The sequence below is a fragment of the Zosterops lateralis genome (assembly GCF_965231275.1).
Source record: "Zosterops lateralis genome assembly, chromosome: 4".
In the NCBI taxonomy this organism is placed as follows: domain Eukaryota; kingdom Metazoa; phylum Chordata; class Aves; order Passeriformes; family Zosteropidae; genus Zosterops; species Zosterops lateralis.
The window spans coordinates 6,159,462-6,183,019 of record NC_139765.1 but is presented as its reverse complement, the minus strand read 5'-3'; the positions used below and the strand labels follow the sequence as shown (position 1 = coordinate 6,183,019).

At 42.2% G+C, this 23,558-nt stretch overlaps 1 protein-coding gene across 2 annotated transcripts in view; it reads right to left on the bottom strand.

The window, feature by feature from the left end:
- LRP6 (LDL receptor related protein 6) overlaps positions 1-23,558 on the bottom strand; it is a 111,653-nt gene that overhangs the window by 5,823 nt on the left and 82,272 nt on the right. Inside the window, exons 12-22 of one of the 2 annotated variants that reach the window (XM_083859189.1) lie at positions 22,022-22,348; positions 18,611-18,813; positions 15,471-15,682; positions 15,099-15,289; positions 10,768-10,977; positions 9,415-9,540; positions 7,810-8,046; positions 6,039-6,149; positions 4,033-4,263; positions 3,162-3,298; positions 1,916-2,013 (exon numbers count right to left, since the gene is read on the bottom strand). In XM_083859189.1, the coding sequence (XP_083715315.1) occupies positions 1,916-2,013; positions 3,162-3,298; positions 4,033-4,263; positions 6,039-6,149; positions 7,810-8,046; positions 9,415-9,540; positions 10,768-10,977; positions 15,099-15,289; positions 15,471-15,682; positions 18,611-18,813; positions 22,022-22,348 (2,083 nt within the window). The remainder of the gene's footprint in view (positions 1-1,915; positions 2,014-3,161; positions 3,299-4,032; positions 4,264-6,038; positions 6,150-7,809; positions 8,047-9,414; positions 9,541-10,767; positions 10,978-15,098; positions 15,290-15,470; positions 15,683-18,610; positions 18,814-22,021; positions 22,349-23,558) is intronic. The other variant, XM_083859188.1, reaches the window with a different exon arrangement.

Sequence of the window (23,558 nt, the reverse complement as noted above, 5' to 3'; positions counted from 1 at the left end):
TGTGCTGCTTTACTCGTGGAAAATTGTTTTGTGGTGAAAACTGCTGGAATTGGAGAGTGTGCCATGTTTGGTGTCAGTATTCTATTATCCCATTCGGGTTGCATTAATCCATGATGCTGTGGGTGCCCCATCCCTGGAAGTGTTGCAGGCCAGCCTGGACAGGGCATGGAGTAACCTGGTCTAGTGGAAGATGTCCCTGCCCATGGCAGAGCGTGGATGGGCTAAAGTTCCTTCCCACCCACAGCATTCTGTGATTCCAAGGTCACTGGAGAAGCCAGGTTTGCTAAGTGCTTCCCAGTCTCCAGATGTTACCATTGACCCTGGCACTGCCTGCTCAGAGAGAGCTTTTGTCATGGCTCAGAAAGGAGCAGTGGCTGAGAACAGTCTCTGACACAGCAGGCTCCCTAAGGATTTAACTGAGGCAGAAAAAGTCGCTCCTAAGACAGTGGGGCAGGAAGGGCACGGGTGTGCATGTGCCTGTGTAATAGCTCTGTTGTGATTATGGAAAAGATAATTCTGTTTCCATGATGCAATTTCTGGATACTAACTTCCAAGACCAGACGCAGAAGGACTGAAAATGACCTGGCACACTCATAGCACTCAGGAGAAGCATTCCTTAGAGAAGTAACTGGGATGAAATTCTCAAAGGCTGCTACCACAAAATATCTTTTAAAATGAGCCCAAGATAATTTGTTTTAAGGAAACAAATTAGAAAGGGAAATGGATGGTAACTACAACTCTCAGTATCACAGTCAGTGGCTGGGGACACAAGGGGATGCAGCTCATCTATAGTGAAGTCAGAATATTGGGAAAGAAGTAAGATCAGAAGCAGCGAGACCAGTATTTATTTTTGGGTGAAGGAGCATTTGGAAAATATTGAACCCTATGCTACATCCCTAATATAATTTATAATACTGTAAGTCACATCTGCTAACCAGCAGATGACCCATGCTGGTGTCTGAATTTGGCTTTCTTTCATTAGAAAATTACATAATTTTAAAAGATTTTTCATATGGCTGCAAGGGATCATTATAAACATCTGGTCTGACCTTCTGCACAACAGAGGCCATATTTTCTGCTAATGGAGAAGAGATGTCTGTTCAGCCCCAGAGACCTCATTATCCAAAGCCCCCAAAGGTTCTGTGTTAAGGAGGCAAAGCTTTCAGACAAATCCAGCACTCTCTTCTCACTGACCACATCTACTGGTGATTTGGGAGGGGAACCTTTACAACCTTGGGTAGCAGGGGTCTGTTCCTCTATTTTTGGTAACTTGTTATGAAATCATAACTAACTCCAGCATTCTCAGAGGGAAGGTAAGAAGAATACATTCAAACAGAGATAAAATGCATGCCCATAAATACCAGTCAAGAGAAAATAAAGCAAAAGGTTACCAGTCTTTTCCAGATATTAACCCTTAATGTGTCAAACTAGAAATTCTGTGCTTTATCTAGACAATATCAATGTTACTTCTGACTTATTACCCTTTATATTCCCAACTTTCCTCCACAGGGTATTTGCTTATAATTTCTGATAATTACATAACAAATTATTTATGGCAGAAGCCTGAAAGAAGGCAGGGTTCACTCCAGGATAAGTTTTTTTGGCTCAAAATACTCATGGTACTGCATCTCTTTTGGCATGCAGCTAGTTTTGTGATGAGTGCTGTCATTCCCCCCAAGGAATAAACCCCAGGGATGTATCACTACCCACTTAGTGCATGATTTACCTCAAACAGTGCTGCACCTCTACACAGGCAGCAGTGACACGATACACGTGAGCCCATTTAAGCACCAGTTTAGTGCTTGCAGAATTAGGGCCTTTGATTGTAATTCTCATGGAGCAGAGGCTGCCTTTATTCTGCATTTTCTACACTAACTGCTTTGATCCTGACAGAAGCTGTTGTAATAGTAATTACCTGTAGGATCTATGAGTGGATGGGCTGTTTGAAGAATAACCAAATTCCATGGTATAGTGTGAACGTTCAGTCGCTGGTGATGGTGGTGGGTTCAAAATCTAAGGAGTAAGACAGGAAAAAAGCCACTTTTAAAAAGGAAAGATAAAAAGGAAACTCAAGAAAACTCCACGTTATAATTTTTGAGTACTATCTAACAGGAACCTTAAGTAAAGAACTGCATACCTAACCCTCCCAACAAACAGGATTTTTTTCCTGTTTATTCTTAAGCAGACCCTGGAAATGCCATTTGTTGCCATTCCTATTGGATACTACTAAGCTCCTCTCAAAAAACGCTGACTGCCTTGGCTATTTTGACACAGGCAGTGCTGAACAGTGAAATTGCAGCCAGCTGTTCAATTCTGGATTGTCACTAGGGACAGCACTGCCCCAGGCAGACTGGCAGGTCTCTGCTCCTGCGAGCTGCAGTCCCCAAGTACTGCTCTGCTGATAATACTTGCAGCACTCTGGCCAAGGCAAGCATTCCTTCCCTATGCAGGCACATTCTTACTCCATGTGTTTGGATTAACTTAAAGCTGATTTAAAGCCTCATCAGTTGATTCTCAGAACTGAAAACAGACAGTTGAAGATTCCAGCCTTCATTCACCAAGCAGGGGACTCTTAACACTCAACAGTGGTTTGGTGAGCTCCATAAAAATATCCAAACCAGAGACAGAAGAGACAGGGAGCCCTCTAGGGCTGGCACCAACTGTTGCACAGCAGTTAGTGCAGCACACGACCCATTTGTGATGGAGGGATGTTATGGAGCTTCAAAACACTCGTTTACTTATTTACCTGCCACTTGTAAGACACATGACAAAAAACTTCATTTTAATTCCTTGAAAGGTCTGTACAGAATCAACCTTAGTTTTACCTTCAGAGGCACATGGCAGAGTGTAATGAAAGGAGATCTCTCTGCCAGAGCTGCTCAATATCTACAGGGATTTTTTTTCATCTCCCCTGACATTCAATCCAACATCTTTTTTCTTGGCACTGAGCTTTCTCACAACGTTTTTAAATTAAGTGAAAATTTCTAGACCATTTTGGAAAAAGACAATCCCCTTTCAAAATCACTTACTCCACATCCAAACAAGTTTATTAGGCTAGAATTCTAAATCAAAACATTAATCTGTCAATTCATTAACCTGTAGAAAGACACTGTCACTTCTCTGAAAGTTCTTAAAGGTTTATGAATAATAGAATGACTTACTGGAGGAAAGTAAGTGCCTTTGGTACTTGAAGAACTGCTGGAAGAGGCTCCTGTGACATGGGCCCTGTCATAGGGTGGGCCACTGCTACCTCCCATGATGCTGAGGGAGCTGATGACAGATTTACCTCGAGACATACCTGAAGAACAGAGAAAAGAAGCTTAAAAAACAAATCTGGAAGACAACAGCAGTATAAGCACAACTTGCAAACCCAAAAGTTAATTATCTTCGTATTAAAACCAAATTATGTTCTGAGAGGAGCCTGCTGGATGTAAAAACCACAAGTTACAGTACATATTTAATCAATATGCACAGAAGCAATGCATTTAGATGGAGTGCAATGTTGTGATTAAGTTTTACTTTTTAAACAGCAGTAGCATCATCTGCTTGGGCTGATGTTGGAAAATTCATCATTAAATGAAATAAGATGAGACCAAAGTTATTACTGGTCATTACAGACTTGGCAGAAAGTCTCACAAGCATACCAGCTTAGTCTACAAACCTGCCAAGAATGATTATATAATGTTTAAAGTCCCATGAATATAACTCTGGGTAACTTTACCCTGCCCTGTTGTGAAATTTTGCTGATGCTACAATAGCCCAAAAAGGGGATTCTTTGGTAGCAAAAGAAGCAAATGCGCAGTGCATGCATTTATTTGAGCTTAGGTTCTGCTAAGTGCCTAAATGCTCATGAACAGCATGGGCAAAACAGCTGTTCATTATTGTAAAGAACGATGGCAACAAGCCTTGGCAGTCCTGGCTTCCCCCAGCACCCAAGAACTGCATCTGGAGCAGACATTTCCTGTACACAGATGCACAGTATCCTCAGGTACAGCTGTGGGGTGCAAAAGATAAGGATCCCCCTTGACTCACCAGGGAGAGACCCTGAGAGAGAGCTGGGGTGGGGCACGTAGCCCAGCGGCACCGAGGCCGGCCCGTGCACCACGTAGTCGTTGGTCATGGTCTCCCCGTCGCCCTTCATGCGTGGGCACAGCACCCTCTGGCAGATGAAGTACATGGCTCCCACCACAAAGACTGTCAGGATCACACCAATGATGGAGCCTATGGTGTTGTTGGGCTGTGGTGCAGGTTCCTCTGTTGTGTCTAAAAGGGAAAAGGAAAGTCAGATCGTGTAAGTTTAGACCAAAGTCAGTTTTTCTTGCATCTTTCTACTTTCCTCCTCTTCTGCAGACAGACAACTTTCAAATTAATATATGGGAGGAACAGACAGGCCCTAGGACAGGTCTGTTCAAAGACTCTGAGTGTCCATAAGGGCTACCTACAGCCTCCAAAATGACCTCCAAACATGCCATGAGGTTTTTTGGATCACAGATAACAGGAAATAAGCAGTACATGATGTGCAGGGGGAGTTGATGAACCAGGCCCTGCTCATGCTCCAGGCTGACAAGCAGAGCTCCCCTTTGAACTTGATGAACAAGACCTGCAGCCACATCTCCAGGTGACACTGTGCAGGGGACTTCTTGTGCCTTTCTTGTCATTGAAGATGACAACAACTGCTTTTCATGTCACACCTCAGTTATCCCTCAGTGTAACAGCCTGGCACTCCCTTTTCTCAGCAGTGTAACTATCTCTTAAGGAGCATCACCTTGACTGTTCAGCAGTGATGAGTTTTGGGTTTGCTGCTGTTTAATAAACTACCTAAACTATTCCACATCTGACCCACCTCGATGGTTACAGATACAGCTGAGCATCAGCCTGAGATGTGCCACCTTATGAGGAATCTGTACCCAGAACAATTATTCAACAGTCAGAATGAGAAGACCAATTCTAAGCAATGACATTCCTGGGAGTAACTGACAACCCCCTGCCTGTGCTCATGAATTTGTCAAGAAGGCAGACTTTAAAGTATTTGCCTGTTCTAGTCAGTGTTTTACATCGTATGCATTACTGAAAGTTTTTTCCTCAACACGTTTTCTTCTCCCTGAACACCAAACCCACACTTGAACCAGCTTGTCACAGAGATGAGTAAACAGACTTCTGATCATAGTGAAAGAGGGATGGTGACAAGTGCCATCTTATTCTGGGTGGGCCAATTTTCCATCCTCTGTTACAAAGCTGGAGAACATATAAACTCTAATGAAGGGAACTACACAAGCCTGTGATAATGTCACTAGTAACTTTGTAGCATGACAGAACATCTCTTAATACTCCTTCTTAAGATCAAGGGTCCAACTCTGGCTTTGCATTTTCAAATTATCTGTGTGCCAGCTGTGATATATGGATCTGTAACACAAGGTGAGATGTTCTTATTTACAATTTCTTTTAAAGCACCAACAGTGAAAGTGAACTTTTGAGTTGGAATTTTAAAGGCAGTGGTTTTCTTGTAGAGCCCTGGAGGTTTCAAGGTAGAGGAGATCACATGTTATAAATCAGAAATCAAGCTCATAATTACATCCTTTCAAGATAAAAAAAAGAACTTTTAGAAGGTTTACTCTATAAACAGGGCTCTTCTGATTCTAAAAGCACCTGCTATTAATTCTCTGGATGAGAAAATCATGAAGCAAAAAAGTTATACATGAATGCCTCATGCCAATAGATATTTTTTTAACATTGCAACAACTCAGCATATTAAAACTATAGTAAAACAAACCTTTTACTTCTTTTAAAAAGGTAAGAAGAAAAATAAGTGGCATTCTCTGCCTCAGAAACTACTTGTTCAGAATATTAATTAGTTTTGTTATTCCAATCCCACCACATTGAGCATTAGCTGCATGACAGCAGCTATGAAGAGAAGCATTAATTCTGGGAACAACTAATTCACTCTGCTTCAGGCAGAATAAAATCAAACTCATAGGAAAAGGTGAGAAACAAATTTTGGATGCTGCAACCAAGTCTCCACTCTCAGGCAGCACACTTACAGCATCCTTGCTCATCAGAGCTGTCACTGCAGTCCAGGTTGTGATCACACTTCTTGCTTTTCCCAATGCACTGCCCACTGGCACAGCGGAACTGATCCGTTAAACACAGCACTGCAAAGAACCCCCACACCAACAGTCAGCATCAGAAACTCCTCCTCTTGAAAAGCATTAAGAAATAAAGACACCAAAGCATGCAATCAGGAGTATCTTGGGAGAACCTGGAGTGCTGCAAGCTTCATTTCTGGAAGTAGCCAGTGGCACACTTAAGTCCCTCAGGTGAACCATGCAGAGCAGGTGACTCAGTGCACACTGGAACCTGGGCTTTACTGCCTGCTCCCAGTAACAACATGTTCTACAAGATAAAGTGACCCTCATCTAAAATAACTCAGAGGCCATTGAAAAGACAGGCACTTATCCCAGGACATGGTTATTGCAATATTACTGTAAGAATCTCCAACCCATAGCATTTACTGTAATATAATGGAGAAGAATTAAGTTATGAAAAATAAATCCGCCAAACCATGGTACTAAAATTGCTTAAGAAAGATAAATGTCTTTCTTAATGTTCTTGTGCTCTTCCTGTAAACCAGAAAACTCTTCGATCATGAGACAATATAGTGACTTGATATTATATTTTTAAACTGAAATGAAGGGCATAATATAAAACTGAAGCTTTGCCAGTACACTGAAAAAATAAAACGTGCTGCAGGCAAGGTGCTGGCTGCTGCTGTTTCCACATATTCCTGCCTCCTGTTTCTCATAAATCCAGAAATCCTTTTTTGTCTTCAGCTGAATTAAGAAGTTAAACTAAAGGCTTTTCTGATTTGTAACCAACTTGAATACTCTCAGCAACAGGACCACTTTGAAGGTGATAAACAGCCCCATGTCAGATATCTTCAGTCACTGGACAACAACTGGAAGTTAACTTGCACAACACTTTCAGATGTCAGCATCTCAGCGGGCTAACAATCACCTTTCAGCACACAGGAGTATCAGCTCTATGTTTTTGTTTGAGCTGGAGCACATCTTTTGGAAAGAAATTTAGCCTTGATTTAAAGACATTTCAACAGTCTCCACAAAGAAGGAAAACACACTGAAAGGATATAAAGAAGAAGCATCCTTTCAAGCTTAAAAGTTGTCCCTACAACTCTTCACCACATCCGCATTAAGGAAAAGGAATGAGTTTGCTCACATTTCATGTTGTGTAGTGGTGGGGCAGTTCAGATTCCACCAGCAAAACCTGTCCTTTCCAAAATGAACTTAATTCTCATTGTGCTGGCAACAGCACTTGCCTTTGTAAAGATGGCTTAAATACTCTCTTTTGCTGTGCTCTATGGAAAGGTCTCCAGAAATCCCCTCTGTCTCTCACTCCTACTTACTCAGAAAAGCTCATTTTGTTCAGGCGTTGTAAAATAAACAATCCCAAAACCTTTACTCGGTACAAGGCACAAAAAAAGCTGTGACAAGGATTTGCTCCACTCTGTAGTTCACTCCCAGACATTAGGTTTTTAGAGCTTAAAATCATGCCATTTTTTGATAGTACTTTTCACAAGCAGCATTTAAGCCACTGTGACGGAGATCACTCTTAATTTCCACTTCATAAGCAAAGAAACAAAAGTACAGGGTTGTGAAATAACTTCTGTTTAACAGACCAGTTTAAAAGTCAGCAGAACCTTGGATTTTTCAAACCCAACTCAGCAATAACACTGGTATTATCCCAATCTCCCTGTTTTAGGTACATTTCCATCCCACTTGGCAGCATCCTCCGTACCTTCGCAGTTCTTCTCATCCGAGTTGTCCTGACAATTGGCCTCCCCGTTGCAGCGCAGGGCACTGTCTATGCACTGCCCACTCTCACACTGGAACTGGGTGTCAGAGCACACGGGGCAGTTCTTCTCGTCGCTGTGGTCCTCGCACTCAGTGAAGCCGTCGCAGCGCCAGGCCACTGGGATGCAGTCAATCTCACCTGTGAAACAGGTGAACTGCTGAGGGGAGCATGTTGGTGGTTCTTTGAAAATCAAGCAAACAAACAGAAGTTAAAAATCCAGGTGAACAAACAGCAGATTGGGACAGGTAAGGACAAGAGCTCGGCTGCTTTCCTATATCAAAGGAGCTGATGAGCAATGTGCCACATCATAAGGTCACTTCCACAGCCACTGTGTTCACAGCCACTTCTGCAGACCTGGAGGCCAGTGTGACTGATGCAGGCTCACATCAATGAGGGCTTGACAGATGAAGAACAAGAGGAACAGAGAAACATGCACACTCAAAACACAATTCTTTTCTTCCCTTCCTGCTTCAGACTCTCACACCTTTCTTTTAGTAAGACTTCAAGTCCAAGTCATCACACTCTTCAACTCCCCTTCTCCTGCAACACCACTGTATACACAGCCAATGGCTTACTCTCTTTTTCATGTTTGACAGTCATTGTATAGAAGATGTTAAAAGGATGTAATTTGCTGCAGATGGATGCACTGTGACTCAGTGTCTAGTTATGTGCCCTTGACAGCTCTATTCAGTCAAAATTCTTTTGAAACAAAAAAACCTGCTCCATCTAGGCAAGTTCCACTACCTCAACACATCTGTTAGCTGTTACTTAACATTTACTACATTAACTGTTAATCTCAGACAGTAAGTAAGTGTAGATTTTCCCCCTTTTTTTAATCCCCCTTTCCTCCCCCAGCTTTTTGGCCTGGTATTAAACTTGCTCTGAGAAAATATCTGGATTATGTTAGCTCTAGCTCCATTGTGAGACCACACGTCGCCTCGATGGCGAGATGATTGCATAATAAACCCATTCAGTCCGGTGGCACAAAGAGATCCAAGCACCAAAGTGCCTGTCCTCTCTCCCATCCCAGCCCCACCCCTGGAGACACCAGGGCGTGGGCTACAGTGGCCATATCACCGTGGAAGGAGGCAGCTTGCACTCCTGTGACTGCAGTTCAGAAAGACACACACAGGGTGAGCTTGGGGAGGACAACAGAGAAGAACAAAACAGCACAGACTGTGCAGTGTGCCAGAATGTGAGAATCTACCACTGCCTGAAAAGGCAGAACGTGGAGAGTGACAGCAGAAAGTAATAAAGATCATACAATTAAAGAATCAAGTTGAAATAATTCAACTTGAGTCTTAAGTAGAAAGGGTGAACAGAAATCCTTATTCAACAGTTAGGGATTTTTTTCCTCTTCCCTTACTCCTTCTCAATACTTGCAGATTTAGCTGGAGGGTGGAGGGAAAGAGGTGAGTCGGTACAGGTGTGTAACAGCACCAGGTGCACTGTCACATTCCTTTGGCTCAGAAGCCGTTCCTGAAGATGGAGACCCTCCCCAGGGCTGAAGCTGGGAGCCCAGTGACACAGAACTTGGGAAGGACTCACCTCCACAGGACAGCTCATCCTGCAGCAGCACCAGGTGCACGGGGCAGGAGCAGCGCGTGGTGCCGTCCCCCTTCACAATGCAGATGTGGGAGCAGCCACCATTATCTTGAGAGCACGGATGTTGTCCTAGGATTTTAAAAATAAGAAAGGGACTGATAAGAAATCCCCACCTATTTTATGACCTTTCAGTCATTTCTTCATTACCCCTTATCCCCTGGGTAGAGGATTAATGAAAAATCTCTGTTAATGTTGTATTTTGTTGTATTTCTCCCTTTACACACATCTCTAATTATAACATACATTGGTAACTGTCCATGATCTGAAACTACTCTAAGAATTTATACTAAAACAGTACTCAAAGCATTTTGCTTCTTGTGTGAGGTAGCAGTAGTTCTCTGCAGCAAATAGTACATTAGTAATACAAAAAGATGTCTTGGATCCCATACTTCATTTTCTCTACCAAAGACCATTAAAAAAATAAACTTTTCTAATTTATGAATTCTGAAGCTTCCACGCTGTCTCTGAAACTCAAATTAACATGCTCTAGATAAATACGTCTCTTCATTTTAATGTTTAATAAGGACAACATACTTCTCTCGGAACTCCTGACAGATTTACTGAGATTAATAGCACACAAAACTAGTAGTAGTCTGCACTGATGTTTTAATTAAACATCCCCAGACATTTTTCCATATATTTCTCTAAGGCATGCACCACAGCCTAGTAACCAGGCCTATTTCCTCCAGGATGACAGCAACTCCACTGCTTTTAACCATCCACCTCCCACCACTTCAAGTGTGTGTGTGTGGAAAGGCCTGGTAAGCAGAAACTTTTAAAAAGTGCAGCCATGATCAACACAAATTGCTATTTAATACAGACTTCCTTTGTGCATTGCAACATTGCTCTTCTGTCAATTCACTTTCAGTACCAAAAATTGTTCACTTTGCCTTCAAGGCAGGCAAGTCCACTGAAACATTGACAGCTAGTGACAGGCCCTGAGAGAGCTGTGCTTGCCTAAACAGTGAACACCCAATATGCACTAGCACGATCCAGAAAGTCCTCTTTTAGGGATAACAGGATGTCTCCACTGTGCCTAGAGACACTCAAATGCCAGGTGCCTGGATGGGACTACCAATCAAGTTGTCATCAGGAAGAAAACACGATGCTGGGGTTGTGATAGATTTCCAGTCTGTTGCCAAGTGCCTGAAGGAAACAACCTAACAGCACCGATACCAACTTCTGGCCCCTTCCATCTGCACTGATGTTGATCAGCAACAAGGCACAACAGGCTCGTGTCTCTTGGCTCGAGTCTCCCAGGCCCTGTTTGCACCTGCAAGCAGGGATTGCACTCACTGTATTCCTGCAGGTTGAGCTCTTTCACAGCATGGATGTCACTGAGTTGTGCAATACGAGCCTGGACCTTGGTACGTCCTTCTCGGCCGGTCATATCAATCTTCTCGATCATCTGCTGCTGCCTGTCGATCCAGTACAGCCAGTTCTCAAACACAGTCAGTCCCACGGGCTGCAGGATATTGGAGTCTTCCAAAACGATCCTGTTAGCACCTGCAGAAGGGAGAGAGTGCTTTGGTTCAACTAGGAAAAACTGAAAAGCCATCAAAAACATCTCCTACACTGCTCACACTGTTATTTTTCACTACTTTTATGCCTACTACAAAAACCCAGGCAATTCTGGGTCCTCTGAATGCAAGACTAATGCATTTTGCAGACAGATGATCAATTTTTTTTTTCTGCTTTCACCAAAAAGAGAGTTCTTTGCTCAAAAGATACCTAGTGTGTTTAAGAAACACTTGGAGTGGGGGGCTCATTTCTCATGAGCCTTTCCAGTCTCTTATTAATATGATGGAAATTGGTAGTTCTTTTCATTCTTCTTTCCTTTTTTGGAGAGATTAATTGCTTTGTCTCACCGTACAACAGGGAATAAGAAGATGGATTATTGGCTTCAGCTAACCCATACAAGATAAAATCCAAGTGAAAGCAGGGTAATTAGGACTTCTCACATGAATTATGAGATTAACATTTCTGACTTCCTCGTGTTCTTTTCTTTCAGCTACGTTACCTTCACTAAGCTATTAGTGCTAAATTGGGAATGCTCCTTTCTTCCTAGTAAAGACTTACTTTCCTGAGTTCCTTTAGCAATCACCAGGAGCAGACAAGAGGCCTTACACCTCTGAAGAGTGGTTGTTGATTTTTATGCCAGATTTTCTGGCATTAAATACAGTCAAGAGTGACTATCACATTTCATGGTTAACTCTCCACACTAACAGAACACAGCCAACACTTGTTTTAAAGGTACCACTAAAGTCTGTCTGAAGACAATTAAGACTTTGTAATAACACAAAAGAAAAATTAGTCAGAACCTGAGGGCTCAGGAGGGAGGCTTAATCTATTTATCCTTTATTTAACACGATGACGTGGTCATTAACAGTCAAATATTCAGTGAGTTGATCAGATCATGAGCACAAAATTACTTGTGAAGCACACAGAATCTGCTTCAATTTTGAGAAGTTGAAACAGGATCACACAAGTCAAGCTAAAGCTTGAAAATTTACCTCTAAATCCTGGTATTTCTGATGTCTGAGCTCACTGCTGTGCTTATTTTTCACTTTTACTACAGCAAGCAACAGCTTTACATTGTTCATCCACAGAATAATTTGCAGTAAGATTTTATATTTTTGTTCTGTAAATATACTGGAAAAACTGAATCCCAGGGGAAAAAAAAAAGCTCTACCACGTCTCTACCATACCCACACAAGATAACCTAACAGGACAGAAGACACATGCACTTCATGATTTTATACTTTGAGTAAATTCTCTCTCTCTCTACTTTGTTTAGTAGCAAGAAGGGTTTTATGCTTCTTGAGAATTCAATCAACATTATGTCAATGATGATGACTTAGAAACAAATTCAGCTATGAAAAATGTATTTATCTCCTTTTCACTAAATGCACAGAGAGCTCAGAAGTTAAGTAACCTTCCAAACATTAACCAAGTGTTAAAACCTAAAGGAAAACATGGGAATTCAAATCAGCTAGGCTGGGCTCTCACCACCACTTTGGAGCAACACCAGCAATGATCTGATTAACAAAAGACGTTGATGAATTCTGAGGGAGGCGATATCCAGACTGATGTAGAAATTAATAGACTGAGTGATGTAAGTCAACCTAAATAACTGCAACCATCTATTAAACCCCAATAACATGACTAATTCTGTCGGGAAAAGGTAAGAAACAGAAACCTGCACCTTGAGAAGTAAACTTAAGCAGAGAATGGGGCAAAATGCAAAGAAGACAGGGAGGAATACAAAAGTTAAGACTCTGACCCACCCAAATGGAGTTTGTACATGCCCTGCTCTGCCATGCCCACGTCAATCAGCGTGGCATTCTGCAGTATGTTCCTAAAGCTCCAAAGCTTCATATTTTCACTCCCTTAATGTCTTAATCTTTCTTTTTAATATCTGTGACCAAGTGTAACTGACTATTTCTGGTAAACTGAGACATTAAAATCCCTTCTTCCATAAACCAACAATGAAACCCAAAGCTGACTCATCAGGGTGCTCGTCTCCTTTATTGGGAATGTCAGATGAAAGGGAGACATGATTAAGAGGAGCTTTGTCTCCTGGCACCACCATCCCCTTTCCAGCAATACCTTTCATAAAAAGACTTAAAACCAACCAAATACAAAAATCAGGACACACCCATAGCTCATTCTGTTTCCAAATAAAAATTACTTAATTCCAGAATCATTAGACATTTCCAAATCACACTAATTATTCTGGAATAGAAGAACTAATTTCCAAATAGTTTCCATGGTAGGGAGCTAATTCCAGTCATCTTTTCATAAACAACTCCTCAATCATGTGAAGAATCTGGTTGACTTCAATAGGATCTCCCATTTGGGCAGAATAACCAAGTCCTAACTGAATGCCTGAAGGACAGGGAGGAAAAGAAGAACTACATCACATAAAAGGCATCCTAGCTGTCCTTGTCTTTATGGGTACTGGCATCTACAGAACTAACAGAGCAAGAGACTGAATGTTTTTAAGAAGCTAACATGCAGAAAAATTACTCTGTTGGTCAAAAGAGCGTATTAATCAGCATTCCTAAGCACAGGAATGCACCTCAGCAGTTAGCAATTTATCGTGGTGATTATAGCAGCCTATTTGTGGTGCAAATGCCAAAAAGCAAGAGAGGTTTTGGAATGGTTTTTCTTCATGCTCTTCAAAATATGGTGAGCTTTTACCACACAGAATTGGTGATCCAACAACCACATATTTAAGGGGAAAAAAAATAAGGCAGAATCATTAAATCTAGACTGAATTAGAATTTAGATCCATCTCTTTGTCTGGTGTCCTAATTTCAGGTAGATAACAAAGAGAGAAATAAAGCACATTTAATATTCTCCTGCCTGTTACTCTACTCATGCAAACCCTGGATCTGGGACAGCTTGGAACGTACTGAGCAACACCACAGCACTTGTTTTTTTGCTCTTGAATAATTCAATAACTCAGGTTTGTCTTGCATTTTAAAACAGCAAACAGTCAGGATATCACAGTTTAGTAGTGACCCTGAATCTTCCAGTGACACACCAGTGAAAAAAATTACTGTCTTTCTGAGCTTTAATTCCAACCATCTAGGAAAAACAAAACGTTTTCCAAACCAAAAGCTTATTCTAGGAACTTAACAAAAGGCTGAAAATCTGAGTGGTGTCAACAGGGCTACAAGCTGCTACTTTGAATGAAGGTACCATGTCGTAAGTGGAAGAAATTACCACAAACATTACTGCAAGCTGTCATAACTCCTGTTATGTTTTCACCTCTCAATTCCAGCAACAACAACCACCTCAAACTGTATCACAAATCAGTACTGATGCTACATGAGGCAGCTGAGCTGATCCAGCAGTTGGCTGGATTAGGCTAGTAAACAAAAGACATTTGTCTTTCTCTCACCCAACGTGGACCATATGATTTTTCCTTCTTCTCTTGCTCCACTTCTGGTTGCTTGCTGGACTCTTTCCTGAACCAATGCACTTTCCAAGCCAATAGAACACCATTCTCTATTTGTCTTTTTCTGTATAATATTAGCTTATTGTTAAGTGGGCTGAATGAACCAATAGAGGAAGTCAGACAAGCAGCATAACCAATCTGGGGGAGCAGGCAAAGAGAATTCCACAGCTGGAAGAGGGAGGTTTTTGTCTTTTGACAGAGAGATGTTAGATCTCCTTGATCCTTCTCACATCTTTTCACCCCAAATGACAGGTACATAAGTAACCTGGACACCTGCTGCTTCAACTCTGCAGGACACATTTTTCCACTGATTGACAGAACACTGCACCAAAAGCAATGCCTTTAAAAACAACCCTTTCTCTCCCTTTTCCAAAACTGCTGCTACTTATTCATCAACTAACTTTGGGAAGCCACACAAAGGTTTTGCAGTGAGAAACCGAAGTAAATATCATGTGTAGCAATTAATAATGCAAATCACAGAGTCATGAAACTGCAAAGACACGCTGCATGAGTCATGCACATTCCCTGGCTGGGAATTCAGGGAGTGATTAGAATCATAGCTCAGACTGTTTATAGTAGGAAGGAAAAGATGACACTTTTCTCTGCATTCCCCCACACCCACACCACACAAATGAATCACTGAATTAAGGTGCTACTCTACCTGAAAGGTCACTGCTCTCAATTCTGCGCAGATCTGAGTCAGCCCAGAACAACTTGCCCAGCTGGCTGTCAATAGCTAAGGCGATGGGCTTGCTCAAACCACTGAAAAAAAGGACTTCTCGCTCAGTTCCATCCAATGCTGCTCTCTCAATTTTAGGAGATCTCTCCTGGAGGTTGGTGAAATACATGTATCTGGAACAGGAATGATTAGAGGAAAAAAAAAAGTTTATTTGATCTTTCCACAGTTCTGCTATAAATCCAAGACATCTTAACAAATGTCAAAGTTGTTTTTCATTCTGACAAACGGAAAACAAGCTGCCGCAAGAAAACAGCTTGATTCTCCAAACCCTGGGCCTGAATTTCCCCCACATACCCTTTCTCTGGATTCACCACAATGGCTCTGGGCCTATCCTGATCCCCCTTGAGCACCACTCCCATGGGTCTCCCATCCAGGCGGGTGACGTTGATGACGTTGGTGGCCTCACAGGTCCAGTAGATGTAGCGGCTGTAGATGTCAATGCTCAGGTCGTAGGGCTGCATATCCAGGTTCTGGTTGGGAACTGGACTTGTCACAACAGTCAGGCTCTGCAAAGGAAAGAGAACACACAGGAGAACATTAAATCTTAATCTAATGTGAATAACTTTATTTGCTGTGGACGCACCACGTCTAACTACTGCTCAGACAGCCAAAATATTAGCATAAATAAAGAGAGACCCAGGTGCTGTTGCCACACCTTTGATAAGATAGACACAATCAGTCCTGCTGGTTTGCTGTAATGGCAATCACACAAGCTGACTGCAGCTTGTAAGACTGCAAGTTTGACCAGTAAGTTGTCTCTGTGTTCAAGGTCCAGCATCAGCTTCTGTATTTTTTCCTACTTTTTTGACAACTCAAGAGTTCAGTTTGGATAGACCAAAACTCAGCACATTTAACAGTCTACAATAGAAACATAGCAACACTAATTCCCAAAGCTGCAGCTGAGCAGAGAAAAACACAGGCAAAGTGAGGCCAGAGAGCACTTGAAATGCTTGCCTCAGTCTTCTCCACCACTGCTGCCTTCTCAGTTGGAGGACATGAGGGTAGTTAATAAATGGAAGGCAGGTCTACCAAAGATGGGAAGGACATCAGATAGTGTACAACCCTGATTTCAGAGTATTTCCAACTAGCACCTTCAAGGTCTTGCCTTCTACTGGTCTAGACTTCTAGAGCTGGCATGCCTTCTTTTTTAATTATTATTATCTTTAGAAACAACCCCATCAACATATTTCATGGACTTTTCTAAAATTCTGAAGAGGATTAATAAATCACTAAACATGGCCTACATAAACATTTTTGAAGTCATGCTTATGAAGTGAGCAGCCTCTACCCTCCCAACTCCAAATTAAACTCTACCAGAAAATTTGCCTAACTTTATTTGGCTTGTCACATCTATGAAATGGTGTGCCTGCAAGTCTTCCATTCGTTTATTCTGCTGAAGCTGGCAAAAACATGGTGACTTTGACAAGTTTTGAGTATTATTTAAATATTCCATAATTAAAAGCATTGCTAAATTAAGAGCTAAGGCTGAAGGGCATACAGCAGGATCCAACTACCACCACACCCACCACCAGAAACCACACTCTTAAAATTCAATTGAATATAGCGCCTCTCTTGTGTTATGTTGCTCATCTTAGTCTCTAACTCCTCACACATCCAAAAAAATCAGGAAGAAAAGATCTGTTTTAAAATGCAAAATCGAATAAGCAGTCACTGGTCACAGTTAACCTCATTAAACCTGCATACTCAGTTTGTATGGCCAGGTTTTGGTAGTGAGGGCAAGTGGGGTATAGAGATAGGGTCTCTGAGAAGGTGCTGGAAGCTCCCCCATGCTCAGCAGAGCCAATGCCACCAAATCCAGGATGGTCCCATCACCAGCCAAAGCTGGGCCAATCAGGGATGGTGGTAACATTCTGGGATAACATATTTAGGAGGAAAAAAAAGTTATTGGGCAGAAGCAATTGCAGTCAGAGAAGAGTGAAGTGAGAATATGTGAAAGGAACAGCCCTGCAGCCACCAAGGACAGTGAGGAAGGAGAGGCAGGAGCTGCTCCAGGATTCCCCTGTGCCCCTGCAGCCCATGGAGGGCACAGCGGTGCAGAGATCCACTGCAGCTCCTGGAGGAGCCCTTGCTGGAGCAGGGGGATGCCCAAAAGAGATTGTGACCCATGGAAAACCCCATAGAGAGAAGAGCCCCACACTGGAGCAGGTTTCCTGGTAGGATGTGTGACTCTGTGAGGGACACAGGCTGCAGCAGCCTGTTCCTGAGGGACTGTGCCACATGGGAGGGACTCACACTGGAGCAGCTCATTTAGAAATGTAGCCCATAGGAAGATTCATTTTGGAGGGAGAAGTTTATGGAAGACTATCTCTGGTGGGAGTGACCCCACAATGGATCAGGAAAAAGGCTCTTCTCTATGAGGAGGAAACAGTGGCAGAACAAAGTGTGATGAACAGACTGTAACCTCTTATCTCAACTCATGAGCCTTTTGCTGTATCATGTCTCCCCTGTCCAGCTGAGGAGGGAAGTGACAGCGTGGCTTGGGTCGGTGTCTGGCCTCCAGCCAGGGTTGAACCATCACAGCCTCTATTACCTTTTGCCTTCTACCCTACCCTACTTTTTCTGTATTCTCCAGTCAAATACATTTTCCCAAGCCTGCTACATCTTTTACACGTTTAGTCTAGTCACTCCATGCCATGTCCCAGTGATTTATAAAAACTCTTTTCCTATGTGCTCCAGAACCTGGGAGGCTCCAGACACAGCAGTGTGCTTTGAGTTCCAGCTTCCTCATTTCAGAGGCTCTACCCTTGCACTCTGTTCACATACCTTTGTTACCTCTGTCACACCCCCTGTCTCTCCCAAGAGCCTTCCCTTCCATGTTTCATATCTCAAATAAGGGCTTCAAACAGCTTCCAGACAAAAGACACTGTTGAGCAAATAATCTGCTGGGAACAACAGTATCCTCAAGCTGGCCTTGGTTTTCCATGCTTTATTTATTGCTGCACCTCCCAGATTTACTGACTGGGGACTCCAGAAAACTCCAGATACCACTTGTTTTGCCAAGGGACTGTAGCTTACAGCGAAGTCAGTGCATCTAAATTATCCCCGTCCAATCAGTCATTGTTTGGCACAGGCATGCCAAAGGTTCAGCAATTCCAGCCTATAGCCCTGGTTTTGTGCCTGAAATGTTTCAGTTTTCTAAAATTCTTTTCCCAGAAAAAATTCTAGAAACAAGAGAATTGTTTTTGTAAACTGTACTTTGTTTTCATTCCTTTTCCTAGGAGCGACTTCTTCTTAATGTCCCTCTAGTCTGACCAGTGTGATTGAAGAAGTTTGTTTCACCAATCGAATTGGTCTGTGTAAAACAGTATAAAAGAGAAACACATCCTAAAAATAAAGGAGTCATTTTCAGCCTTCTGAAGTCAGAGTTGTGTACACTGTAGTGTACAAGAGTGCCAGCAGCCCCCTGAGGATACCTGGCTGCCATCCTCCTGTGCCTTGCGGATGATGTTCTGCCGGGAGTCGATCCAGTAGAGCTGCTTGTCCAGGGGGTCGTAATCGATGGCGCGCACGTTGCGGAGGCTGTGGATGGGCAGGATGATGTCCGGGCTCTGCTGCTCGTCTATCACCATCCGGTTAATGGCGTTCTTCTGGCTGAACAACAGGAAGGTGGTAGGAGCTGGATGGGTCAAAAAAATGAAGGGGTTGAAAAGGGTTACACATTGGGCATCGTTATGTTTAAGAATGACAACTACAAATCATAACCAGACATTTATTTCATTCCCCTTTTCCCTCTTCCTTTGCCAAAACCAACATAACAATCCCAACCTCTGATGAGTCTGAAAAACCTTTCAAATGACCTCTTTTTACTATAAATGTCTGTACATGGATGTGACAGGCAAAGATAAGATTTTTAAAGTGGAAGGACTAGTGAATGTGAAAGACTTCTGTCAAAAGCATCTCAAAAAAGAATGGTCAATTATGCCTCTCAAAGAACTGTCCATTTTCTTTCCAAAGGGGTCTCAGGGAAATGCAGCTCCACTATTCTGAAGTTTAACCCTTTCCTAGGTACACTTCTACTTGCAGAGAAAAGTGAGAAAAAACAGCACTGGTTCCTTATTTAGACATTTGAGGGAAAAGATTGGCAGTGGTTCAGTCCTGTTCCCACAAATCCTCTTCCTGCCTCTACTGGAATGAAACAACTAATTCACAGGAAAATTTCTTAACAGTGTGCACGGCTGTGTTTTTGGAGAAAAATGTATTTGCTTCTCTCAAATCTATGTATCTTTACTATTTCTTGGTGGTTATCTGAGAATGACAACCTGCAATGAGAAAAAGAAATCTGATATTCTGTTCAGCAAAAATTTTTCAATACCCCATACAGCTGTAGTTTACCAACTCTACCTTACAGTAAGTGTACAAAGCATTTATTACATCATTGGAAAAAAAAAAGTCTCTATTACATAACTGGGTCAGAAATCAGAGAAGGTAGTGAAAGCATTTTCCTTTTTCAGAGGGTTCTTTTCAATAATGCTCTTCCTGAAGCCACTGCTGTGCAAGATGGCACAAGAGCCAACTGCCAGAAATGCAGCTGGAAGCCTCCCTGAAGTTTTACAATCAATTCTCTACAGCCCAGCTCTGGAGAGAGATTATCAGTGGGACACTGCATTCATTTACCAGCCTGTAAAACAGGTAAGGCAGCACCTGGGAAAGAGGAGGAAGAAAAAGTCTCCTAGAGAACATCATCACCTTGCTTTGTTATTTTAGTATACTCTTTGAACAGCTATTCTGACTGCTGGGAAAAAAAAAAAAGGCAGGGAGGAGTTTCCTTGGAAACCAACACTCTGTCCTAATATCCTGTAACAATCAGGCCTAATTGCAAGGTATTTTTGCTTTCTGGAAAACTTGTATTTTCCCTCCAAGCACTTCTCCAATAATTTGAGCTGCCTTCTACTTAGCTCTAAACTGTAGAAGAAAGCACAAAAAAAAAAAAAATAAAGACAAGTTTATATGAATGTGTATAGCAAAATAATGGATTCAGAAACATCAGAATTCTTACCAAGAAGTTATGATAGAAATGGAAAGGGAAAAAACTTAAGGTAAAACAATGCAGGTAAACATGTAAGCACCTAAAATTATTTCTACTTTTCCCCAAAGACACCTTCTCACTTTCCAAGACTGCCTGGCTTACAACTTTGAATTGATGGCTCATTATAAAAAGCAACAGCAGAATTTCTCCCCTTGAGACTCCACATCTCTGAAACAGTACCAATTTCAGAAATCTCTTTCCAGTTTTCATCATTCTCCCTCCCAATAGTCACATATTTTAACTGTACTTTTGGCAGCAGGCAAATGGAGTGCATTGAATATGTCTCCTGTGTAACCCTGTCTTCCAACTTCATGACACATAGTAGGTCTGAAGAGATCTCACCAGAGCATAATTAAAAGAAGCTATAGAATGCATGAGGAGGGTATTCCAGAAGGGAGGACCTCTAGACAGGGCCTGGACTAATAATGTTCAGGAGGTACATAAGCAAGTTATACAGGCAAAAGAAAGTTAAAACAATTCATGCTGCAATTACAGTGTCCAAAAAAGGAGAATTAAATTATACACAGAGAGACCTAAATCTCCAATTACCTACAAATTAGAAGCTGGAAAGTTCCCAGGTTTGAATACAGCAGAGGAAAACTCCTAATACCACACAAAGAGCCCTGAACTGTACCATGGGGAAATAAATGGTTCTGTTTGCTCACAATCTATTTCCTATATTTTGCTCCTTGCTCTGTTTCCACAATCATTTTCACAAGAAAATCATGACCTTTGATCATTCTGCTACTATTTCTCCACTAAGAAGATCACAGTCACTATCAGAGAGCTGCCAGCCATGCCTGTAACTTTCACAAGCACGTGAGAGTACCAGGGTGCAAGAATCCAGCTGTCATGCAAGGGGTCATTGCAATAAAAAAGGGGAGAAGTACAGAAACACAAGGGGAGTAGAAAAGCACAGCTTTTTGAAAAGCCTGGTTTTCAAAATATGCCATGAGGTGGCATTTGTGGAACAATCTGCCCAGCTTTCAGCTTTAAGACAACAGTTGGATGTCTCTACTCATGCATAATGTGGATGAGATACAATCTGTCTCTCTGTACCACGAATCTCTTCACCCACTGACTAATGTGAATGACACCAGTGGAAATCAGCCATCCAGAGCTGCTGCCAAAATTATGAGAGCTTTACTGGCAGCCAGTTATTGAGAGATGGATAAATGATTTGGTTAGAAACTAATTACACACAGCCTGAGGGGCCTTGTGGTTTGTATTCTGCACAACAATAAAGAAAAATGGGGCTTGGCTGCACTGAGATCAGGAACCAGACTGCTGGGGAAGCCTTGGAGTCCAACCCATCCTCACTGAGGAAAAACACTTGTAGAGGTCTGAGAGGCCCACCTCAGCACATCATCAGCCAGCAAACAGAATGAAATCCTGACCTCCTAAAATGAAGTCTAGAATCCAGACTGAAGTATCACATATCCTTTATGCCAGGCAAGACTAGAAATATATAAGCAAATAAATTAACAAGCAAGTAAACACTTGAAGGGGGTCTAACAGAGACACAGAACCAAAACAATTTGAGCTTTCATGTTTACAGAGACGTAGCTAAGCCACTGGAAAAGTTCACTAACAGCCATTCTTCTTATTTAATTAAGATACTAGTATGTTGCAAGACTACTTTCTTTTTTTTTCTTTCAACATCTATCCTATGTTGTCTTAAAACTCAGTAAGGTATTACTACTGGAAAACTGCAGAATTCCTCTTTCCTCCAAGCACAATGCTGGTTACATCAGTTACTAAACACAAGTGCATTTCCTTTTCATTCCTTATGGCTTACCACTGCAGGTCCTGTTGTCGGAGTTCAAGGAATAGTGAGCTGGGCAGCCACAGACAAAGCCTCCCACAGGGACTGCCAGGCACAGGTGAGAGCAGTGACCATTGCTGGAGGCACACTCATTCCAGCCTGCCTGCCTGGAGGAGTGGAAGACCAGGATGTCCATGACATAATCCAAGTGGCCCTGGATGATGGTTCGGTTCTGCCCGCTGGTCTTGTTGGCTCGTTCGATGCTGCGCCGGCTCCAGTCTGTCCAGTAAATGTAATCTTGGTACTGGGTCAGGCCAAAGGGGTGAGGCAAATCATCAGCTATGGTCTCACGGTCAAGGCCTGTGTCCAAAGAGAAGGGAGAGAAAAAAGCAGAGTTATATGGGCACAAGCAGTATGCTGTTGAACATGTCCCCTGCCCAGAAAGGTTACCACGTGATTACTTTGAAGTTATTATGTCATCATTACAAGAGTAAATTACAAAGTAATTACAGTAGTCAAAAGGAGTCTCAGAGCCTATTACAGAAAGGTGCTAATCCTGCTCGCCATTCGCAGAAAAAAATGTAGTTTAGTGAAGAAAAAGTTTCAATTTCAGAAATTATCAGGGTTTTCAGAAATATTCTGTCCTTTCCTTCCTTCCCCAAACTGATAGGATGCCTCTTAATTTAATGCAGCATCCTGACACTGTATTTTCAGTTGAGCATCTCTTGCACCACACTCTTCCCACTGCTTACAGAAAGAAAACTGTCATGAGCTTAATGAAGTGCTACATTGTATTATGAGAAAAATTAAATATACAAGGCTAAACGAACCTGTCTCTGGAACATCACAACAGGAAGGAGCAGCCAGAAAGTCAGGACAGGAAACAGCTAATTGTGTACACCATGGAAATGTTAAGAGATCTTAAGGAGTAGGACATGGCAGGAGGAAATTATTTCAACTGTGTTTTATCAACCACTGCATTACCATGGCACCTCCTGCTGTGTGGTCACACAAAATGAACAGGAGATTATGAAGTCATTCCCTGTTTGCACCCAAAAGTCAAGGATGCACAACCCCAAGGCTGTCACCAGCCAGAGGCACAGTGAAAAAGAAGCTGTAATGCCATGTCCAGTCCCACCTTTCACAGGGAAACATGGAGCAGGCCTCCACAGAACACCAAAAGACACAATTCCCATATTGCATTTTCCTGTTTTGATCTTTTTCAAGCTTTGTTCCACTACTGCAAGCATACTGTTTAAAGCAGACTAATTCCTTTACCTTTAAATACTGGCTAATTATTAATGCTTAAATATTGGCTATTACAAATGCTAATCTAAATAATTTAGCATACAACAAGGCAGTTGTTCACTGCCCTGGGTGCTGAAATGTTAAAACAAGGTACTGTGCAAATCTGAGAGGGCCTAGGTCCCCCACACAGTACTCTGGGATAGTGAAAAAATAAAATATTTACCTCCATTTAGCTGCAATTACCAGTTTATAAAATGATCACAGACCCCAGCACAAGAGAACTCTCCTGCTGATAAGCACTAGCCAGGAAAAGCTCCTTAAC